This window comes from Grammomys surdaster, unplaced genomic scaffold (genome assembly GCF_004785775.1).
Source record: "Grammomys surdaster isolate TR1022 unplaced genomic scaffold, NIH_TR_1.0 126219, whole genome shotgun sequence".
Taxonomy (NCBI): Eukaryota; Metazoa; Chordata; class Mammalia; order Rodentia; family Muridae; genus Grammomys; species Grammomys surdaster.
In genome coordinates this window covers 1,651,757-1,676,042 of record NW_021621022.1, presented here as the reverse complement: position 1 = coordinate 1,676,042, position 24,286 = coordinate 1,651,757, and the positions used below count along the sequence as shown (strand labels likewise).

Below are 24,286 nucleotides of genomic sequence, written 5' to 3'. Positions count from 1 at the left end.
GAGAGAGAGAGAGAGAGAGAGAGAGAGAGAGAGAAAGAGAGAGAGAGAGAGAGAATGCAGAAGAGGGCAGAGAGGAGGGCAGAGAGAAAGGACAACCAAAATGTCTAGATTAAATAGGAAAGAGCCTCTGGAGAGAGGGCAGAAGGCAGGGGCAGGGTATGCCAGCTATACCCTGTAACAGGTAGGGACTGAGGGATGCTGGGAGAACTTAGAGGCCAGGTACACTTTGATTTGTTGACTAGACACCTCAGTGACCCCAGTCACTTAACAACTATGCTGTCACCTCATAAATCTATCGTTGACCTAAGCCTTAGTTTCCTTGGCTCTGTGGAGGGATTGCTCACAGAGGGCCATGCTCCCCTACTAAGCAGCATCAGAGAGAAGGGCAGGTTCCTTCCTGGGGGAGCCATTCCTCCAGAATTTAATGAATAAGCTGCCTTCTTTGCTTTTAGCCTGTTTTAAAAAGACAATTATTTGCATCTCTGACCTAAGGAGAAAAATCATTAACAGTTCCCTTACCAATATTTAAGATAAATTTCAGATTTCCTCAATTACTGGTAATTTTATAATTTCAATAATAAAACTGGCAGGGAAGCAGCAGTGGGCAATCCCTAGCTGCATTTGTATTGTAAGTTGTATGGCTCCTCCCTGGGAATCAGTTCCCACAACCCCCTGCAGCTCAGAGCTGAACTCAGGCTGCAGTGGTGAAGCTGAAACCTGGATTTTCACTTGGCAGCGAACAAGAAGGCATCTTTGAGAGTCCTGGGTCTGGCAAGCTTTTGTAAACAACAGGCCTCTGTGACGGCTTGGGCTACAGAGGCTCTCTCCATTCTCAGCATTTGTGCAGAGACAATGACAAGGTCTTAGTCTTACACTGAGCTCTTCTGTAACCAGGGCATTATTAAGAAAGAAAGACTCGGCCAGTAGGCAGACAGCACAAAATAAGGCAGCTTGTACAACACTTCTCCACTCGGAAGCAGGGCTTCCATTTTACCTTAAACGTGTTTCCAAGCCCCCATCAGGTAGGCTGTGTTCTGAGACACCCCAGGGGAAGGGGAGAAGACCAAAGGCAGCCACCAAACAATGAGAAAGGAAACTTGAGCTGGGCATAGCCTGACACAGATTCTTAGAGGACCACTAATCAGTCTGAGGAGAGATGAACAGCAGTTACCCTACAGCGGCTTTGAAAGCTTCTGAGAAGGTCTCCACCTACCAGGGTTCTCTGCTTAGTAATAGCTAAGACCCTGCTGTATAAAACTTCTGGTTTAAGACCCTGGAGAGGCTGTGGCATGGTACCCTCTCTTAGTCAGGGTTTCTACTGCTGTGAAGAGACACCATGTCTACAGCAACTCTTATAAAGGAAAGCATTATAAAGGGGCTGGCTTACAGGTTCAGAGGTTCAGCCCATTGCTGTCATGGTAGCAAACAGGCAGACATGGTGCTGGAGAGATAGCTGAGAGTTCTATATCAGCAGGCAGCAGGAAGAGAGAATGACATTGGGCCTGGCTTGAGCATTTGAAGTCTCAAAGCCCAACCCCAGCAATGTACTTCCTCCAGCAAGGCCACACCCACTCCAAGGCCACACCTCCTAATAGTGCCACTCCCTATAAGCCTATGGGGCCATTTTCACTCAAGCCATCAGGTACCCCAAAACATTCCTTCTGCTCAGAGATTTCAGTTCTTTCTAAAGCACACTAAAGTTTTGTCACATTCCCCTTTAGCAAAGACACCCTAAGAAAGTTGTGCTCTTAATATAATCTTACAGATTTGAGAATGTGGCAGCCGGCTGTGGAAGCAACATGTCCAGAACTAAAATCCATCTAGTTTCAGAAAATTAAATACATCTATTGCAATATAACGGACAAAAGAGAGATGTAGCCAGCACTAAGCTCATGGGCTTGTTAACTAGACAATTCCAGGTCTCCCAGTGTTACAGGAAACTAGGGACAGTATTGTCACAATTCTACTAATAAAGATTTCTCTGAAAAGTGACTTGTTCTAAGGTGTTAAGCAATAGGTGAAATTGCTATTCTAATTGTTCAAAGACAAGACTCCACGTGCACACTAGTGGAGTACACCCTGACAGTCTGCACAGGACACCAGAGCTGTGACCCTGTGCTGGTCTTGCCCCTGCTCAAACTAGAAACATGGGGAAAAAAGCTCGGAGATTTGTCTTGGCCTAAAAGTCAGAGGAAGAGTGGAGCATTTTGGCAGCTTTAGGATAGCACCAACATGCTCTCTGTTGTCCCAGGTGTCCCCACACACTTCAGGCTCTCTTGAAGAGAAAGCTGCTTGGACACAGACACAAAGTAAAGACAATTGGGACATTTCACCTGGGCTTTTTGTTAACAGTTAAGGTTGGACCATTTTCCCAGGTGGACCAGTCTAAAAGCAGAGTGAGCATTTCCCAACCTGCACTTCTGTCTCTAACCTTCACTGCCACGTTCCCTAGCTCCAAAGCACCGAATCCTGCCAAAGCCCTAAAGATTCAAGGGAAGAGACAGGTGCATTCTCACTTCCCATCGCTGTGGCAGGGTAACTGTCAGAGACCAGACTTACCTTGGCTTACAGACTGTAAAGGTCAAGTTCCCCATGCCGAGGAAGGTGTGGTGGAGTTAGTTCTTAGAGGGGAAGAAACTCCTATATGTGGTGGGTGGAGGAGTTGTTCACATCTTGGTGGATCAGCAAACAGAGATCTCAGGCTGGAGCTGTGCTGGGGCATAACCCCTGCCTCTACTGCTCCGTGCCTTAAAGGTCCCACAACCTCAGACGCCGCTAGATGTGAACCAAGTGTTCAAACACATGCACCTGTAGGGGATGCTTTACACTCACACACAACAGCTCATCCTTGCCCTTGGAACTCAGTACCATGTAAATGAGCAAGAAAGAATGACATACAGACATAGGAGAATACCCATGGGGGATGTTTAGTTCCAAATATGGAGAGGATGAAATGCAATTTCCCTTTCCCACAATTTTTCTACTATTTCAAGGCTCCACATCAGCAAATCCCTGACTTTATTGCTTTAGGAAGAAAAAAACCCAAGAATCAACATTCTGAAGTCTTTTATTTGTTTGTTTGTTTGAACTTGGAGCAGAAGAAAAGGTCTCAAGTACTGCAATCATAGCGCTGTAGGGCTGGTAAGACAGTTAGCAATTCCTCTAGGCTCCGCCCAACAGTTACCTAGCAACAGCTTGCAAGCTACTGGCAGGTTGGAGCCTGGCTAGAATATAAGAAGGGCTTTTGGTCTCTCTCTCTCTCTCTCTTTCTCTCTCTCTCTCTCTCTCTCTCTCTCCCTCCCTCCCTCCCTCTCTCTCCCTCCCTCCTCTTTCCCTCCCTCCCTCCCTCCTTCTTCTTCTCTCTTTCTCTTCCTTCTCTCTCTCTCTTCTCTCTTTTTCTCCCTCTCTCTCTTCTCTTTTCCTTTTTCCCTCTTCTTCTCCCTAGCCCCTTCTTCCTCACGTGTCCAGGCCAGCCTCTTCCCCTCTTTCTCTCCCCATCTCTCCTTCATATTAGGCCTATCACATGGCTGATTTCTCAGAGTAACACCTTGGCAGGCCCACTGAGGCGCCCCCTCCTGCGGCACTATACTCCTTTTTATTAAGACACAAGGGGAACTCTCTAAGCTGCCACCTCACAGAAAGACCTCCTCCTTCTCCACTATGACATGCAACCCCCCGTTCATATTATCCTTACAATCTTCAAGCCCGAGGCAACAGTAGATTAACTACAGAAGTGCAGAGAAAGACCCATAGTTGAAAGACTCACAACAACAATGACAACAACAACAACAACAACAACAACAACAAAATAATGAATGTTGTTCTTTCCTGTACAGGTTAAACGACTCGGTCTCACTACCTTCAGGAGTCAGTGGGTGATGCCAGAGGTGTTAACGTGAGATAAAAATAAAAGAGGGAGTGAGGAAAGATGGGTCATTTCTCTCCACCCATAACCCCCTTGTTATACATAAAGGGGGGGGGGGAGGAAGGAAGGAAGCTTACAGGTCCCAGTCTCCTCAGTTCTGATCTTGGGACTTTATGAACATTCCCCAAGTCCTTCTGATTTGCTAGAGCATCACATGTTAAAGGCAGCTGTAGGGATATAGACCAGGAACTGCGTTAAGAAGCCTGTTCATTGCCCCAATGGTCCTGTGGCTACTCCTGCTGCCTGAGAATTAGGCCATACTTTAAATGACAGGAATAGAAAAGGCTTCAACTTGAGGAGCGCCAGGAGCACCACCCACAAGAGTCTGGTTTATCAGCTACTCCACAGAGCACTTTTGCTCATTGCCTATGGACAGTGTGTCTAGATGCAGCGTCTTTGCATGTCTATCTTCCTTTTGCATATTAAGTTACAGTGTTCATGGGACATCTGGCTACCCTTTGGTCAGTGGGAGAATGAAACAGTCCACAGAGGAGAGGAAAGGGTTGTGAGCTTTACAAAAGCACATCTTTATCTCAATAATTCTACCTGTAGGCATTCACCCTCCTAATGGATGTATACAGATCGAGTAAGGATGCTCCTGCGATCATGTTTACAATGGTGAAAGTGGAACACAACCTGAAGGGTCTGCTGACTGTGCCAAGACAATGAAATAAATACTCTACGAGTGCTCAGACTGCTACAGGAGGATGTTCCTGGAGACACGGTCATTTACAACGAGGAAATGATAGAGCGAGGATAAGACATCTTCTGTTCTTTGTCTGTATCTGCCATTCTACTAAAAGTATTTATAATAATATAGATGTCATTAAAATATGCAAAGGAAGACACCAAATGACAAATAATGGATTTACTGGGTGGGATTCTAGATTTTAATTTCCACTCTCTGACTTAAAACAAAATAAACAACAACAACAAAAACCCCAATGGCTATGAACAATTTGTACAATAAAATTATTTTTAAAGTGAGAAATGTCATAGTCACATCAAGGACAGCTGCAAGTGGTATCAGCTACTCCCTTTTCCCCCCTCTCTAGGGTCTTGACAATGTTGTTAAAGACCATGTATTCCTGAGGGGCCATTTGGATTTTCTCTGGGAAAATTTAAACAAGAGAGTCTGGTTCCATTTTCGTTCTTCTTGTTTTTTTGTGTTTTTTTTTTTTGTAGAAATTTGTATAGTTGTAGTTAGTTCAAAATGAAAAATTTGAAGCCATATCTCCTACCTTCGAAGCTAGAAGGATTCCATTGTATTTTTAAAATCAGATCTGAGCATCACAGAGCATCAGAGGGGCTGTCTGTATGGCAGGGTCTTGACCCTTCGATTTCCTGACTCATTTTTTTCTTGTCAGTTGTCAAACAGCGATACTGTCTAGTTTTCATCTCCGGTGCAAAGAAAATAGGAGCTCTACACCATCAGACAACCGTGTGGTAAACAAATGCCCCAGGCTGTGCTTCCTTATCTCAGAGCTTCCCTTAGCTACCTCCATCATTGTAAACGCTGCTGCCATTTGTCAGAAAGAACTCCAACACATGAGGGATGTGGTCCGTGTTTTAAAGTAAACCATTCTTAGTGGGGGAATGAAATTATTTATTTTAAAAGTTTAACAGCATAATCCAAGTATTTATCAAGTGAGCACATTTCCTAAACAGATTTTCTGAAAATATGAGAACCACAAAGCTAGAGGCCAAGCCTAGGAAACATAAGCAGAAGTCAGTGGACTATGTCAGGGCTCCCCAAGCTCCCTCTGAGCAACTTCAGGCGGAGATACCACATCTGAGGCAGCAGTTCTCCAAGGCAGTAACTGCATATTTTCTTCCAGGCTTTGAATAGCATTTTTGGGAAGCTGATAAAATGTGGGATTGCATAGGCTATCCCAACCTGCTAGCTGTGGCTAAGCCTCCACTCGAATCATTGCATGACCCAGGTATATCAGAGTGCTAGCTACAAGCTGCTAGATGACTCCATTCCTAAAAGGAAGCTGAAGCCATGCTTGTTACATGAAAGCCTGATGTGTAGGGTGTGGGAAGAGCTGCCCTCAGCAGATTCTTGTTTTTTCCCCCTCAATGTAAGGCCTTTGCTTTTGTGAGGAAGGTAAAAGGACACTGTCATAGCTAGATATGTCCTGAGATTCACAATCATGTGTTAGAAACAGAAGAGAAACCTGATTATAAGGTTTCCATTCATACCGGAGTTAAAATTGATGCTGCCAGGTTTTCTAAAACACTGATCTTCCTTTTGAGAGAGTGACATGATAAAAATGACTCTAAAGGAAGACAAATCTGTCAATAAGTGATCACCTGTAATAAACAGGAAGAAAATGAAAATCTCCTTCTGCTGATTGTGTGTGGAGCTCGTGGGCAGCCTGAGCTGTCTCTGCCATCCACCCTTTCAAGGGCCAGTTAAGCTAGTGATTAAACCACAGTGAGCTCACTTCACTCCAACAGGCTACAGGGGCCATGAAAACAGCATTACCAGTGTAAAATGCTCTGATGCTTCACTAAGTATCCTGGAATTAGAAGAGGGAGCAAAATCCCCTGAGATGTCAAAAGGAGATCAGCAAGATGTTCTCAGTATATCTCGTGGCTCCAGGCCAGCTCCCAGTGCCTTGCAACCAGCCAAAATGCCAACACTTTCTAATGGGAAAATACCTCCAGTTCCCGATTCCTCTTTCCTTGTGGTAAGGAGCCAGGAGGAGAGCTAACAGGTATCTTGAGTTTGGAGCTGGGGGCACTTTAGGCTCAAATTGGAAGGTCCTGAATATAGCTAGTTAATTCTTTGTTTCCTACATGGGATTAGAGATCTGTTTCTGGGATTAGAGATCCTTATGAGATGTCATATGCTCCCCCAAAAAGTAAATTTTAAGCTCCTAGCACCCTCTCAGAGCGATTCCCAAGTGTGATATTAATCTATATCTGAATGGAAATACCCAATCACATGGGTCAGATCTCAGCAGCATTACATGGCACACTTAATTTTTTCCTTAGCATAATTGCTGTTTTCCTTTCATCCTGTTTATAAAATTTGCCCCTTCTATTCAAACCACTTAAGAATGCAAATCAGGCCTCACGGCTTGATGACCTCACTAGAGTTCTGGAAACACAGTTTAAGACTCTGAGAGTGAATAGAATTCCTCTTTCTTTATCTCAGTGAAATTCTATGAGGGCTACAATGTGCTGAGCTTTTCAGAAAGCCTGAAAGTGGGCCCGTCTTTCTCCATCAACCTATAAAGGGCAAATGAACCATTTATAGCTGGGAAAAATTCATGCCCCCAAATGAAGCCACACGTTAGAGAAGTCCCCCAATGATGCACCTTCCTTCCGTGGTTAGATGGCTACATTCACAAGATGTGAGTGTAAGTAGGATTCCAGGATCATAAAAAGAGGCAAATCCATTGCTTCTATCTTCCTGCTCTCAGACATGGAGAGGGGAATTTATTTATTTATTTATTTATTTATTTATTTTTATTAACCATTTTATTTGTTTACATTTCAAATGTTGTCCCCCTTCCTGGTCTCCCCTTCATGAATGCCCCACCCCCTCCCCTTTGCTTCTAAGAGGGTGCTCCCTTACCCACCCACCCACTCCTGCCTCACCCCTCTAGCACCCTCCCCACCCCCCATTCTCTGGGGCATCAAGTCTTCACAGGACCAAGTACCTCCAATGAGGAGGATTTTTAAAAAGCAGCCTTTGCCTCTGGTCCTGATCTCTTGCAATCCTTGACACGCAGGCAGCCAACAGTAAGCAGAAAGCTGAGGTTTGTCTAGTCCCAACAAATTCCTTTTCCCAAAGTCAAGCATTTAGACAAAAGCTAGCATTCCTTCAGGGACTTGAGAAAATAGACCCTACCTGCTAAAAGGAACCATTCTCTTTCTCTCTGGCAAAAGGGACCTATGGCTCTTCAGCTGACATATGCCCGTGGTGTCCATTAGCCCATCAAGGACTATGCTAGCTTCTAGGCTCCTTCAATCCTAGGCTACCCACAAGAATCTGTTACAAATTTCAAAGCTCTCCACCCCAGCTCACAGGTTCACCTCCTCCTGGGCCCCTGTTTCCTTAACCCTGGAAATATTTTCCCCCAAGAGGCTTTCTAGAGAGATAGCCTTGGCAGTTTGGAATAAACTTCTCTTTTTTGCACCCACGGAGGGGCTATTTTGGTTTCTTTACTGTGCTCATTTTGTTTATCTGAAACCAGGTTTGTGCTGAAACCAGGGATTAGTAACCTGACTTGACTTTCCTATGTATGTTTCTTTCTGCTAGTTCCTGAAAGCCATCAAATTTGACCCCAAATTCTAGATTCCATCTCTCCTCTCTCAATCTCTCCAGTTCCAGAATCTTCATCCTACTATGGTTGCGCTCTCTCTCTCTCTCTCTCTCTCTCTCTCTCTCTCTCTCTCTCTCTCTCTCTCTCTCTCTCTCTCTCTCTCTCTCTCCCTCCCTCCCTCCCTCCCTCCCTCCCTCTCCTACACTGGGCCCCAATCACGAGGACAGAAATCTGTGATTTGGACCATTTTTTCGTCTCTGACAAGTTTCCCGTTCCTCCTGGGGCATCGTCTGGCCATGACTATTGTTACAGGCACACTTTACCCACCTCAGCTACTTTCTCTTGCCTCCCGCAGGGGCTTCCCATGACCCTTTCCTTGTCTCCATCCCCTAGGAACTGCCTGACATCCCACAGCTGATGGCTTCCATGGTACTTTGCAGCCCTACCCTCTCTCAGCTCCCTCCTAAAGTTTCCTCTTCCCCACTGGAGCTGCCTGCTCTGTCTCTTCCTCAGCCTCTCCTGAGCCTCTCCTCCCTCCAGAAGAGCTCTTCCAGTAGCCAAGCCCAAGCCTGTCTGGGGCCACTAGGTGTGATATCTCTCTCTCTCTCTCTCTCTCTCTCTCTCTCTCTCTCTCTCTCTCTCCCTCCCTCCCTCCCTCCCTCCCTCCCTCCCTCCCTCCTTGGACAATGAACAGCTTGGCTTCAGAACAGACTAATGATAAAAATTGGCACCCCTGATTTCCAAGTTCTCACAAATCATAACAAACGATCCCCAAGCATCATATTCAAACTTGCTCTGTACTTCCAAAAGTTTCCTATCTCTAAGGTTCTGCTTCCTATTCTTAAAACTCTTTTTTCTCTATGATACCTCTGTGCTCTCCTTTCAAAAAAAAATCTCTTCAGACTATGCTGCAAACTCTAGCTGAGGATTTGTAAGTGCATTGGATGAGGTTAAAAAATCTATAAAAATCTGTAACAAATTGTGTTTTAAAACATATAACAAAAGACATAGAGTTAAAAATCTATGCATAGGTAATTTTAATTTTCTACAACTTACTAATATGTGATTCAATCCTTGTTTAAAATATACTATATATGTAACTTAGATTCAACTCTTATTTAAAAAAAATAGATCTACACCCCCCCAATAAAAAACCCAAACAGATATTTTAAATACCAACCACATGGCTAGCAGCCATCTTTACTAAGGTTAAAAGGTACATGACATGTGAGTCCACCATCTTAAGATAATTGTATTGTATAAACCAACTAAGACAACATCATAAGCTTCTTAGTCCTACCGAGCCTTTGGTCAGTCCTTGTATCTCCTTTTAGACTAAGGAAGCAACAGCATGTCTCCAGAGTATTTTGGATTGGTATGGATATTTTTTGTATGATGATAAATTCCTGGGGTTATAAAGATATACTCAGGTTAACAAAAGCTAACATAGAGATGTATATCTAACTGCTTATGTCTTTGCCAACTGTTTTCAAAACCAGGTTACTAAAAAATTCTAAATAAGGATCAGCATATGTCTGATAAGGCATATTTGATAAACAAGGTTTATAAATTCCTGAGGTCTATGCAGGGTCAGAGTAATGTATGTCTAGCCCCCCTGTCTTTGCTCAGTTTGTTAAGCTTTCGCTATTTGAATAAACTGAGTCACACAAGAAACTCTAATATTTCTATAATGGTGCACTATAAAGGGGCCAGGAAAGTAAAGCTCCCACTTCTCTATGGACTATATCTATGGTTTAAAATTTACTGCACTTATGGTCTAAAGTTTTATTTTGATGCCAAAAGATCTTCAGTTAAGTCTTTAACTCAAAATTTTAAGGTTCAAATGTAACAGGGATAAAGCTGTAAATCCCTACTCTTATAAAAGCTATTACTGTATAAACTGTTATATCATTCCTTTAGTGGCAAGCTTTATTTAGTCTCCTGCATATGTTTAAAATGATTAAAGTTTGCTTAACTCAGGTATGCTTGATAGATTATAACCCTCAAACACTTCAGAGATCTGCTGAGTATGTCATTTAAAATGGTTACTGAAAAAGCTTCCCCAATAGACAGAAACACCAGTCCCCAGCAGGAACCCTGTGGTTTGAAAGAAGAAAGGTGGGACATGCTGACTCCACCTGGATTGTGGTAACGCTAACCACTGGGAAAAACTTCCCCACCTCTTGCCTGCTGCCAGGGCTGGGCCCAAACTGTGGACATTGTTGGGATGACTACTGTACTCAGCCTGGTCAAAGTACAAGTTCCTTCTGCACATGAAAATCTCTCAGGTCTTCTGGGTCTGGCAGCTGAAGACTGAATGGTGTCCATGGTGACAGCTGAGGACTGACTACTGCCCCCAACAAAGCCATCAAGGCCATGGGAGCCTAGGGCAGCTGTGTAGGTAGTAAGTCTCTGTCATTTTAATTGATCTGTAGATCATTTGGATTATACCTCCTGCTAAAATGTATCCTTCTCGATCTCTGGTGATGTTGACTTAACCGTAGCTTTAACAACAGCAGGAGCAGCAAGAAAAGATTACATCACCTCTATCATTTATTATTAACAAAAAGACTTGGATGCTGGGTCTCAAACTCAAGACAAAAAGCTGAGGTGCCTATTTAGCATATCTCCCAGCATCCCTCAGTCCCTGTTATAGGGTCCTCCTTATAAGCATGCCCTCCAGGCCAGGGGGCTGGGCTGTCCTTCCCCCCTGCCCCCCCCCCCCCCAGCTGCTCTTCCCTGTATACCATTTTGGCTATGCTGGTCCTTTTTACCCCTTTGGCCTCTTGGTCTCCGTGCTCTCCCCCTCCCTTTTCCCCTCTCCTCGAATGGCCTAGCTCAAGGTCATGTTCACTCTGGACTCTTCCAGATGTCTCTGCCTCTGCCTCTGATTGTATTCTCCCTTTTTATATACCACAATCTTTCTCATCCACCATACCTGGAAGCAGTTATGTCCTCCTCTTTTATTTCTTTTTTACATTCAGGGTTGACTCCTTCAGCCCTGACATTGGAGTGAACACTACAGGCTCATACATGTTTATTTCCTCAGATTTTCATTCTGAGAATTCTGGGTCAAGGAGAGCAAAAAGGTTCAAGCTGTTCTTGCTTTTCCCTACACATGTATACAGCAGGAATTGAACCCGCTGGTCATACAGGGGGACCGTACCTGGTCTTTATGATGCAAAGAGACCCCCCCACAACAGAATCTTCAGGACAATGACACAGTTGTTGTCCTGTCCCTATGCTGCCCTTTGAGCATGATCATTGTGGCCACAGGAGATATGATTTTTAACAATCTACTTGGAAGAACATATTGCACCATGGTGATACTTGTGTTTTCCGTGGTAGACTTTAGACTTAATTAAAAAAAAATGTTTTCAGAAAGTGCACTCTCTTTCAATGACTGCCCAAGGGGCCATCTGCATGTGGGTGGGGCAAGATTTATGTCCCTGGTTAGGAGCAGCATCAGGCAAGGTGCTGAGCTGAAGTAGGCCAGCTGTGACTCACCAGTATTCTTTACTGTCAGGATAGGGCTGCTGAGCCCTGGGAACTAGAAATAAACATTTGTCAAAGATCTGGCTCAAGGCGTAAGAAAATTACTAGGTAATGTCTTTGGGATATTTTAAAAGCAAAGACTGGGTCTGGAAATGTAGCTCAATAGTTTCCTGGTTGTAGGGACTATGGACATGAAAGTACTCAAGAGATTAGAAGTCCCCAGTCTTTTTTTTTTTTTTTTTTTTTTTGGTTTGGTTTTTTGGGTTTTTTCGAGACAGGGTTTCTCTGCGTAGCCCTGGCTGTCCTGGAACTCACTCTGTAGACCAGGCTAGCCTCGAACTCTCGAACTCAGAAATCCACCTGCCTCTGCCTCCCAAGTGCTGGGATTAAAGGCGTGCGCCACCACCGCCTGGCTGTCTCCAGTCTTTTGCTGCAGGGAAAGAAAGGCTGAAGCCTGGTGCTAGAGGAGGAACTGGCTCCCCAGGAAGAAAGCCTGAACAGTTCCTATAGTGAGCATAGACTGGAGCCGAGACAGTGATGGGCAGACCCACACGTCGGCCCAGACTGCTAGGTTATGTTTACTTCCGGCCTCTGTTTTAATGGATGGACTTGGGCTTCCTCATCCCAGTATCGGCACAGTGGAAAACAAAGAAACTCTTCTTTCTGCTTTTCACTGTGACCTGTGTCCTTTAATTGGTGTATTGAGGATGAGTGGCCAAGCCTGGCTTGTTCGGAATGCCAAGTTTTGACCCTAAAACTCTGTTAACACTTTGGCTTTCTTCTTCTCTTTTTCTTGTTGAGACTAAGGATGGGAGGATGGTTGTGGTGGCGGGATCCATATTGTAAACCTCAGGCAACCTAAGGATGGAGCCAAGAGCTGAGCCTGGTGCTACAGAATGACTGAAAGTGTTCCCCAGATCTGCCTCCTTGGCTGCACTCATTTTAATGACGGAGAAGAATAAATCTCTACTTGCTTAACGGTTATTTTTCTTCTATTTCCTGATAGAAACACACACCTTGGGTGAGCTCTCCTGAGCGAGGAGCAAACACCACAAGTTCAGGTGAGGGAAGAACAGTGACTCAGTACTGATCCCAGAATCTCAACCCCAGATGGCAAAATGGAGGGGAGGGTAACATCCGAACCAAATGGCCATGCTTGCTGCCTGGAGAGATGCTTTGCTGTGACCCAGAGGACGGCAACGAGAGAACAAATCCAGCAGCGACAGTAGGCAGGGAGTTTAGAGAAACTCTTCTTGAGGAAGTATAGTATTGTCTGGGTCAAAGAGGAATGAAAATGGCAGTCTGGAGAGCAGTTTGGAGGCTTAGCTGTGCACCAGCCAGCAGGGAACTGTTCTCATGATTATAATGGGTTTAATAACTCTGTGTGTGAGTGTGTGTGTGTGTGTGTGTGTGTGCGCGCGCGCTCTATCTTCAGTTGGTTACAATGATCAGAAATTGCCCACGGCAGCCATCCCTAATAACCAAGCAAAGTTTGACACTAAATTACAATTCTAGATACTCAGCTTTTTCTGTAGTCACTACTGCAGAGGAAAAACAAGCTAGAACATCAATAAACATAACGAGCCAATTAAGTGTCTCGACATTTGGGAATGACTTAGAGCTGGAAGCTTAACAGGATCACGAGAGAGGGCAGAGCAACTGAGTACTTATCAAATCAAAAAGTCAAGGCTTTTAGCGTAAGACAATTGTTTTGGGTAATTTTAAAGCAAATGTTCAATCAATATGAACAGCTTTGATGTAATGTTTTAATCACTAAAAATCCTGTCCGGGCATGAGGCATCATCATTCCTCACACGCATATTTACTTGTGTTTTTATATTGAGTATAAGCAACTTTCAATGTTCAGGGTTTACTCTGAGTATAAAACATATTATTTTTATTCATTCTTATTACACATGACAATCATTTATAAGCCAGGAGTTACACAAATAGGAGGATGGATTAATAAAAATATTTATATCCAGGACTGGAGGTATATCTCAGTGAGAGTGCTTGTTTAGCAGGACCCAGACTCAGTACAGTTTCTGGAATCACTATGTGTCTAGTCCTCTTAGCTGGATTTGAAGCAGAGAGATAAGAGCTAACTTGTCTAATTATAGCCTCTGTTGGTGTTGGTATTATTGTAACACAATTCATAGGGGTTTGCAGAGCAGGGTGTCCTCTCTATGTTGGAAGGGGATTTGCCTGCAGAGACAGAGGTGTAAGTGAGAGAAATCCTGAGAGGAGTGAGCTGAACTCCATGGAGCCAGCGCAGGCTCTGAGTTTTTTCTTAGCCCGCACGTAGCAGAGATTGGAGCACTCAGTGTCAAGGGATGAGTTAATTTGCTTCCCTGTTCCTAGAAGGTCTACAGGCTGCTGATAAAGCTTGGGGCACATCTATTCCCATATCTAACCCTAACTCTAACCCTGGCTGGGTTTCCATAGGGAGAGGAGTCACATATCTAAGGGACAGGAAAAGCCTCCAGCTCAGAGTTAGAGTCCCCCATATTACATTCTTTGGGGAAAGACTTCCTTGGCAATTCCTACTCATAATCAAAGCATGCACCACACAGATGCTCTTTGTGGTACTGCGCTCCGGAGGACTGCTAAGACAACCTTGATTCCTAAATGGAAACTTCCAAATCTGGAAGAACGTGGAGTAATATACTCCAAATTCTACAGAACATAACTGCCAATCTAGACACTGCAATCAGAAAGCTATCCGTCACAGTTAAAGGGGGAAGAAAAACTTTCCATGATACAAACAGGCTAAAAGAATTCCTACCCACTGAATCAGTACTAGGGAAAATAATGGAAGTAATGTTTTGGACTGAAGAGAGGATCCAAATGAACAGAATCAGAAACGACATGGAAACAGACACTATAGAAATTCAGTTGTATAAGGGAATGCTTTTAAAACCTGTGCTCCCTCCATTCAGCTGGAAAACCTAAAGGAAATGGATGCATTTATCTCAGCCACCAAAGTCAAATCAAGAGGAGGGCAATTACCAAAGCAGACCATCAATAAATAAAGAGACTGAAACACCCAAGAAAAACACAGGCTTAGATGCACTTATAGCAGAAAGAAAAGGAAGCAGAAGCAGCGTCTGTGAAGTCTACAAATCCAGGTGTCTTCTAATGCCAAGATCAGTAAAGACACAACAAAAGAGAAAACCATAGGCCAATAATATAGATGAAAAATCTACAGTAAACTATTTAAAAACTGAATATAGGTGCATATTAAAAAGATCATTCACCACGGTCAAGTTGGCTTTATCCCAAAGATGCAGGGATTGCTCAACTTAAGTCCATAAAAATAATAAAGAATGTAAGTGGGCTTAAAGACAAAAATTGAATGATCATCTCAACAGATACAGAAAGACACTTGACAAAATCCAACATGCCTTGCCTAGGAAGTAGTAGGACTGGAGGGGACATTTCTAACATAATAAAGCTATATATGGAAAACTATAGCCAACACTATACTACATGGAAAAAACTCAAAGAAATCCAATTAAAATCAGGAATGAGACAGGGCTGAGTCCTTTTTACTACAGTGCTTGAAGCTTGAACTGGAGCAATAAGACAAGAGCAGAACAACAAGTCAAGCAGCCCCTGTCTGCAGCCCCATGTCAAGGATCCCACCAAAAACGTCTAGAAATGATTAACAATTCAGCCAAATGGCAACGTACGAAATCAACTTACAATACTCAGTATCTTTTCTATACATCATCAACAAACACACTTGGAAAGAGATCATGAACAGACTTTCATTCACAGTATCTTCAAAAAAAAATATAACCAGGAATAAACCTAATCAAGGAAGCAAAGAACTGGACAATGATAACTTTACTTACCTCTGAAGACAGAGATTGAGAAAGACACTAGAAGATGGAAAGATATCTGATCATGGATTGGTAGAATTAAAATGGTGATAATGACAATTCTAACAAAAGTGATTTACAGATTCAATCCAGTCCTAATCAAAATACCCATGATGACGTTTGCATAAATAGAGAAGGGCATCCTAACATGTATATGGAACAACAGCAGCAACAACAAAATACCCCCAAAGCGATCCTAAGCAATAGAAACAATGCCATAAAGATTACTGTTCGAGATTTCATGCTATATCACAGAGCCATAGCAAGAAAACAATATGGTATACAAACAGACATATCGGACAATGGAGCACATTGGATGACACAAATATAAATACATATAACTACAGCTGTCTGGTGGTTGACACACATGCCAAATATACACTGGAGAAGAGACTGCATGTTCAATAAATGTTGCTGGGGAAACTGGATGCACACATGTAAAAGAAACAAATAGGTAAGACCTGTATCTACCGCCTTGCACAAGAATCAACTCCAGATATAGCAAGCAACACACACACACACACACACACACACACACACACACACACACACACAGAGAGAGAGAGAGAGAGAGAATGAGAGAGAGAGAGAGAGAGAGAGAGAGAGAGATCCTTAACATAAAACCTGAAACATGGAGCTTCTAGAAAACATAGTCTACACCTCACCTGCATGGTATAGATGCAGAAAAGACTTTCTAAACATGACTCCATTTGCTCAGGCATTTGGAGTTGCTAAGTGGAACTTCATAAAACCATAAAGCTTCTGCACGGCTAAGGAAAATGGGTGAGTGAAAGAGAAGCCACAGAATGGGAGAGACTCCTTCCAGCCACAGTTCTGATGGACGATTAATATCCAGAATATATACAGAACTCAAAACAAAGACCCAAGAAAACAAACAATCCAGTTTAAAAGTGGGTTTTGGATCTAAACGGGAGTCTCAAAGGCAAAATAAAAATGAGTTAGAAACGTTTTAAAAGAGTATTTATTCATTAACCTTAGCAACTAGGGAAATATGAATCAGAACCACTGAGATGTCAGCTCACCTCAGTTCGAATGCCAAAGGGCAACAGAACAACTGTCAGCAGATGCTGTTGAGGACCCGGGGGAAAGAGACCCCACATCCACTGTTGATGCGATGGACAACTGGCACAACCACTATGGAAATCAGTGTGGAGAACTCTCAAAAATCTAAAGCTAAGTCTACTGTAAGACCCGGCTCCATCACTCCTTGGCATATGCCCAAAGGACCCGACATCATACTCAATGGATGCTTGCTGAGCCATTTCATTGCTGCCTTTATCCACAATAGCTACGACATGGAAATAACCTAAATGTCCTCCAACTGATGGATAGATAGTGAAAACATGGTATGTATACACAATGAAATACTACTCAGATGTCAAAAAACTGAAATCATAAAATTCACAGGTACTTAGATGGATCCGTAATATATTATACTTCGTGAGGTAACCCAGACCCAGAGAGACAATTGCCATGTGCTCTCTCTTATCTGCGGTTCATAGATCCAAATATTCAGATGCGAGTATATAATCTGGAGAACTGAAAAAATCAGCAAAGAAAAAGGACTATGGTGTGTGCGTGGGTGGGAGCTCTAGAGAGGGGTAGCATGCGTGGGCGGGAGCTCTAGAGAGGGGTAGCATGCGTGGGCGGGAGCTCTAGAGAGGGGTAGCAGGCTACAGGTGGTATGGAGGAGAAATGTAAAACCGATGAGGGGACTGTCTATAACTGAGAGGTGTTAATACAGGAAGACGGGGAGGGAGGAGGGGTAAATAACATTAAGGATGTTTGAAAAAGGACATGGGGAATTATTTTATATTTATCTAAAATTACATATGAAATACACAAGTATATGTGTGCACATAAATATATACATACACATACTCATATAGAACACACATATACATACACACATGCAGAGAGACGGGGGAGGGGGGGGAGGGGGAGAGAGAGAGAGAGGGAGAGGGAGAGGGAGAGGGAGAGGGAGAGAATATAGTTACACCACTTTGGGCTGGCTTTAATACTCCATCCAAGAGCCATAGGCTATCTAACAAAAGCCCTAGTACCAGGCAGGAGAAACTTCTCATTGAGTTATTGGGCAGGGGAGTTCAAGGCTCTCCTAAAACAACAAATGCTATTGCTATCGGCCTTGGTTGCCTCCTAGAGGCTGAAGGTAAGTCCTTATTGCCAAAGACACCACACATATTGGACATATTGGACCAGGAGGATTTGAAATGAAATTGACCTGAACATCTCCTCCCTGTGAACTCGCTTTCGTAGTTCTAGAAGGTGCTCTGAAAGCTGCTGAGGAGCATGAGCAGTCAATTGCTCTAGCCAGTGGTGACACCTATGACCCACAGCAATTACCAGCATGACAGGATATCCCGACAGGTGCAACAGTTCCACTTAATCAACAATAACCAACAGCTGTGTAATTTAACTCAAGGCCCACTGAGCAGGAGGGAGAGCATGTCTGGTACTGTACACTGTAAACTGGCCAACTCTATGTGACTAGTCAGGTCATGGATCTTAGAGGAGAGCCTACAACTGCCACTTTCCTAAACCAGCACAGTTCCTAACTACATTCTAAATACTCTTATATGCATACTTAAGAGTAGATCTTACCCCCAACCAAAGAAGGTTCTTTTTGCAGCAGGACACAACTAGTTAAAAGTTACAGAAAGCACAACTAGTCAAAATGCAGAGAACGATGGACTGTGGGCTCCTGCTGACACATCTACTATACAACGCCTGGATCTAAAGACTAGGGAACAGCATGGAAGAGGGGCAGAGAGAGTGTAGAAGTCAGACAAGGCAGTTTGCTGGGAGACTGTGCCTTCTAGTTATGACAGGGAAGCTACACTCATGAAATCTCAACAACACGGCAAGTTCTCAAGATCTGAACAATTTCAACAGCAGTTGACATCCCAACATAGACAGGGGAAATCTAATGGGATCCCCACCCCTAGCTGAGGAGCTACATGCAATTAATAACTTCAGAGAGATGAGAATCAGTCTTCTCCGGGGATTGAGCTCCCAGATGGTTATCCAATACTAAATGGTCAGATATGTATGCGTGCAGCAGCGCACCATGGACAGAACAGGCTCCACTTATATTTATTGTTTGAATGTATATGTAACAACAGTGGTTAAAGAAGAGGAGGTCGTGAGTTTGGAAGGGAGTTGGGGGTACATTGGAGGGGTGGGAAGGAGGGGAGCAAGCAGGAAAGTGATGTAACTCTATTTCAATTAAAAATTTAGAAGCAAAAAAAAAAAAATTTAGAAGCCAAGCTTGAAGGACATTCAAAGGATACTTACTGCTGGTGGAGGACAGATGGCTGTAGTCGGACCTGAAACAGAAGATGTAGGATTAGACATCATTTTCCTTTATCCAGATGAACCACTTGCGCTAAAAGCTTCGTTAGTGATGATTTGGTAGTAGCATTTGCCTGCTAAAGCTGTCACGGGAGAAAAAAAAAGTGTTGAGGTTTCTTTTGTGCAAATCAGTGCTATGTTTGAATTTTGGAAGCAAATCTGGGGCCTTCATATGGGCTCCACGAGTCATTCTATGAAATTCTCGGGCCCTCTAAATTTGCTGTAAAGTTTTTGAGTATTTTTCTGGTGAGAAAGCCTTCAAGTTTTCCACAGATTCACAACTCCTCAAAAGCTTACACTCCCATCAAGGGGCGCTTTCCCTCTGTTCCCTCAGCACCACTGGAGATGCTTCCTTGCTGACATGATGGGAGGGACCCTGAAGAAGGAGGATAGAACTTGGCCAGGGAATGGGAGAGCATCCACAGGACAGCAGGGACCCTGAGCGCAGGGCACCTCAGTTGATTCTGTTACTAAGTGGGCTGGGTAGGAGAGCCACAGGATGTGGACAGCGATGTGGGAGGAGAGCGGAGAAGTGACGGGTCCATGCGAGTTTTATGCAGAGAACCTGGTGGCAGGCAGTCAGGACCTGTCCTGCATAGTCTGCTGTGTTCCTGCCCCATGGGTGGGGCTGTAAGACTTTCCTCTTTGGCAAGAAATTTTGTTTATGCTCTTGCACCCCAAAGTCATTCTCAGTGGGAGAACGAACGACTCCAACTTAATCTCTTATGGATGCAGGGATTCACAGTGCCTGAGAGCTAGGGGACGTAGTTATGCAAATAAACTGCTACCCAGTTTAATTCTATAGGTATATATTTCCTTTTTCACCTCAGTCTCCAGTTGCCTTGCTTGAATCATCTTGTTCCACCCCATTTACTACATTTAAAAATTGCACATAAAACTTTTTGAAAGATTACCTTTTAGGTGTTAAAATTACTACAGTGCCCAGACGAGATGATGCCCTGGTTTATTGGTAAAGAATAACATGGAAGGAGAAGGGCACTGGCTTTCTTTTCCAGATGGAACATTTCGCTAGTCAAGATCATTGGTCTTTCAAGCTGAAAAGAATAACAACTACTAAAGAGATTTACGGATCTCTTTATAAACTGCACTCACATGTGCCAAATTCTATTCTATTGTCTGTCATATCAGTTTTGGTGACAAAATACCTGATACAAATGATTTAAAGAGCAAGGGTCGGGGTGGGGGAGAGCAAAGGCCGTGCACAAACAGGAAGTGGAGAGAGACGAAAGCTGGTGTACAGCACTTCCTCCTGTTTCTCGTTTTATTCAGCCCAGGACCTCAGCCTGTGGATGGTGCCACCCACATCCAGGGTAGGTCCCTGCTCAGCTGAACCCCTCTGGTAGCATCTTCACTGACATGTCCTGGGCTATGTCTCCTAGGTGGCTCTAAATCTGGTCAGTTTGTTACTTTCTGCCTGGAAGGAAAAGTGGTACTATCTGTAAGGAGACCCAGAAGTGGGGGAAGGACAGGGGTTTGGACCCACTGCGCAGAGTGGATGGGAAATGAGCAAGCTAGAAAGTTGGGTGGGTTGGGCTAGGGCACAGTGCCATGTTGGCAGAGGGAAACGAAAGCAGCAAGGGTTGGTGACATCCTGAAACCCAGGATTTCTGCACCCAGCATTGGCACCTTAAACTCTTTCTGATGCCAGACAGAGCAGAAACAACACTTTGGGCTGGCACTGAGAAAGCTAATTATATAAAGTACAGCGAATGCCCAGCAAGCATTCGATAGCAAGGCTCGTCACCAAGCCTTTCCACATCTCCCATTACCACACCATGATCATCTTAAGATGGCCAGACTTTCTAGAAATTGCACGACTATCCAAATCCGACACAGGCAGTGCATGACTGTGCCTACTATAGCAAAAAGGCGCCAGCCTTCTCAGCTAGGGCTTGCCAAAGATGAGATTCACACAGGCAGGGGTTGTAAAGATCTGCAGGCAGATGGATATGAATGTAGAATGAATATTACATCGAAACCACAGTTAAGAATCTTGAAGCGCCTTGGTAGTATTTTAGGATAAGCACTAGCGTAAAGGATGTCCCTCCACGAGGTCCCCCTAAATCTCTCATGGCAATGTTGGGGTTAGGCTTGCTGACTGGCTGGTCTCTGACAGATTTGTGAACTCCAGTTCTTTCATGCAGCAGCCAGTCTGCAGAGCTCCATTCTGATCTTGTCTGACTTTCAATGGCGTCCATGCTCACTACCTAAAACACGAACTCCTTTCTCCATGAAGGGTGGCCTCTGCCCAGCTCTCCAGAGCTTTTCCCATTCAAACCAGACAGAAGAGGCATCTAAAATTTCACCTTGCTCTCCAGCCTCTGGCTGGGAGTTTATGTGATTTGCATAGTTGCCATAACGATGGAGATAACAGCTCTGAAGTGCTGCTCTTTTCATTTATACCATCTGAGCGCGTTGTTTGGCAGCTCCCGTGGTTCCTGCTTTTGATGAAGCAATGCCCCACAGTTCACTCAGCCCTTCTCTTTGGAAACCACTGCGTGATTGTTCTTGGTTGTTCACGTTTGCAGAATACAGGGTGACGAGATATTTATGAATAAAGCTTGCATTTTCTTTCTTATCCTTAGAAAAATTACCATGATTGGGAATAGAGACTGAGTCAAGGTATTTCCAGTCTGGAGCTCATATTCTAAGTGAGTTTACATAATGGCATTGCCAGGGAAAGACAATCTAAAAAGCTTACGACAACTATATGAAGAAATAGATTAAGATAACTTCAGAAAACAGTCAGATACTTGACCAGACTGCTTGAAGGACTTTGTGCTCCCCAAACTTATTTCATGGGTGGAGACAGCTTGGGATTTTTGTTTATTGGTCTCGTATCACAAAGTGGTCCCCTGCTGGCTCTGCATATGGCATGCAAGCCTTCCAGAATGAAGCATGAGAGGTGAACTTAGGAATCTTAAGATGTAAAATTCTTGAACCTATACTTACAACACAGACATACAAGGATTATTCTCTCATATCTGATATATATGTATATATACATATATATATACATATATATATACATAGATATATATTCCAAATATTGTTTCATTTAATATCTGTGCTAATAGTAAAAAGTTAGTCAGGATCCAGACTGTGCTTTAAACGCATGCATTTGTGATTATAGGGAAGGCATTCTGGAATTAAGATGATTCACCTCTGCTGGAGGTCCACTATATAATTTGTACATATATTCATGTTATAAAAAATTGAGTATCTTTCTAACTCTGATCTTGGCTTTTCTATAAAATTGACCTTCCTGTTGATGCACATGCATGACTCCCTGTGTCGTGAACATCCGCACTTCTTCTCGGTGCACTAAACTGAATGCCATGGTAACGGAGCTAACTGGCCTTGGACACAAATGACGTACTCCTGTGTGTCATATGCCGGCATACTACAAGGGCATTCTGCATTCCCTATAAGATTTCCTTTTTAAAAATGCTGACCCATTTGAAATCTTATTGTACCCATTCGCTTGCATATACCAGTCTCACTCCTCAGTCTTTGCCTCTTAGGCTGCAGGGGACATTTGTTGTGGTTCCCTGAAAGGTGTGCCACTGCCATGAACCAAAAGATCAGTGACCCTGACACAGAGAAGAAGTCCCAACGCCAGACCAAACAACTGAAGGGATATACTAGACATGGCAGGGTAGAGGCTATGTCTTGAAGACTCACTAAATATAGTCATTTCTGGCACTGGCTTTTATTTGTATTTTCAAGGAACTGCCTGTCCCTCTGTTAAGAAATTCTGTGTCATAAGCTACTGTGCCAATGTTATCAATGGCTTGCTAGTTTCTCCTAACGGCAGACAGAAGCACAGGCTCATCGTCCAGTGCAGCTTCCAAATAACATCTACTGTCACAGAACACTAGTCTGCCTTTAGTCTTGGCCCAGGTTAGGAAGGTGAGTCTGAAAAGGCACATTGCCTCCAAATGAAAACAAGGACTGCTTCCAGGTGAACCGGTTCCTTGAGAGCTGAGGTTACCAGGTGAGAGGTTGAGAGGAAAGGTTACTAGGTGAGAGGTGAGGTTACTAGGTGAGAAGCATGCTGAAGGCTTCAGCTGCAGAACAATAGCCATGAAGCCTTTGAGTTGCTGCATCCTATCTGTAATATAGTAACTGTGACAAATCCCAGGCATGGCTGGATGTTCTCAGTGATGATGATCAGCTTCCTTAAAATGTCTAAAGACATCTGAGTGTTTGCTGTGTTGGATATAGAGTATGTACGGAGCTTGGTGTGGGGCCCATGCCTGTAATCCCAGCACTTGGGAGGCTGAGGCAGGGGTATTCTTAATCTGGGAACCACCTCAGTTACATAGTAGGACTGTCTTAAAACAAAACAAAAGGAGAACCTGTGGTTATGATGTCACCATTGCTATCCCATGAAACTCTAAGTCTGCCATTTGGAGAGTTCTTTGTCATAACAGTATGATGAGAGATGAGCCTCAGGGGCTCAGGCCGACTGATGCCAGGCACCCGACCGGGGCTTTAAACGAGCATGTGAGCACGGTCATTTAATCTTTACAACGACTATTTCAGAGATATTATTGTCTCCATTGTATAGAGGGGTAAACAGAAGGCAGAGAGGGGAAGTGATTGGCTCATTCACACTTCCCAAGTGGAACCAGGACTAACTCTAACTTCCAAAATGACCAGCCCAGCCTGTTCTCTGCCAGTGGGACCCACAGTGTTTCTTAGAACCATCTCTCTGATCACACAGAAAGAAAATCAGTCTAAGTGATAACCCAGAGTCTTTGCTTTGTGCTCTTCTCTGCACATGCACTCTTCTCCCAATCTGTGGGGACCACAAGTAGCCAGGGACTCTGTCTGATGGCTATAGAGAAAGAAGGAGCCAGTCAGCTCTGGCCTCCTGGTGAGTGCCCACTCCATACTGCCCATCTAACCATGTCAGAGCTCCATTCTGTGCTCCGTATTTACATCTGCTCTGTCCTCTGTCCCTCTTCTGCCCAAAGCCGTGGTATCCATCCGCATGTGGTCTGGAGCCCACTTCCTCAGAATGTGAATATCACGCATAGCCATGCTTTCTCCTGCGTCTTTATTGTTCTCTTGAAGTAGAAGCCTTTCTGTGGAGAGGGATTGTTCCATCAGCACCCTGACTAGGGACTTCATCTCATTTGCCCCTCTGGCTCCTGCCTTTTCACTCCTTGATTTTCTGGATAATTTTTCAGACAAATGCCTCAGTATTCACCTTTTGCTTATAGTCTGATATTCTCTCTCTCTCTCTCTCTCTCTCTCTCTCTCTCTCTCTCTCTCTCTCT

General features: G+C 43.9%; 1 protein-coding gene across 1 annotated transcript in view; it reads right to left on the bottom strand.

Moving 5' to 3' along the window:
• Fam124a (family with sequence similarity 124 member A) overlaps positions 1-24,286 on the bottom strand; it is a 52,846-nt gene that overhangs the window by 25,511 nt on the left and 3,049 nt on the right. The window contains exon 2 of the mRNA XM_028758752.1: positions 18,921-18,952. Coding sequence (XP_028614585.1) covers positions 18,921-18,952 — 32 coding nt within the window. The remainder of the gene's footprint in view (positions 1-18,920; positions 18,953-24,286) is intronic.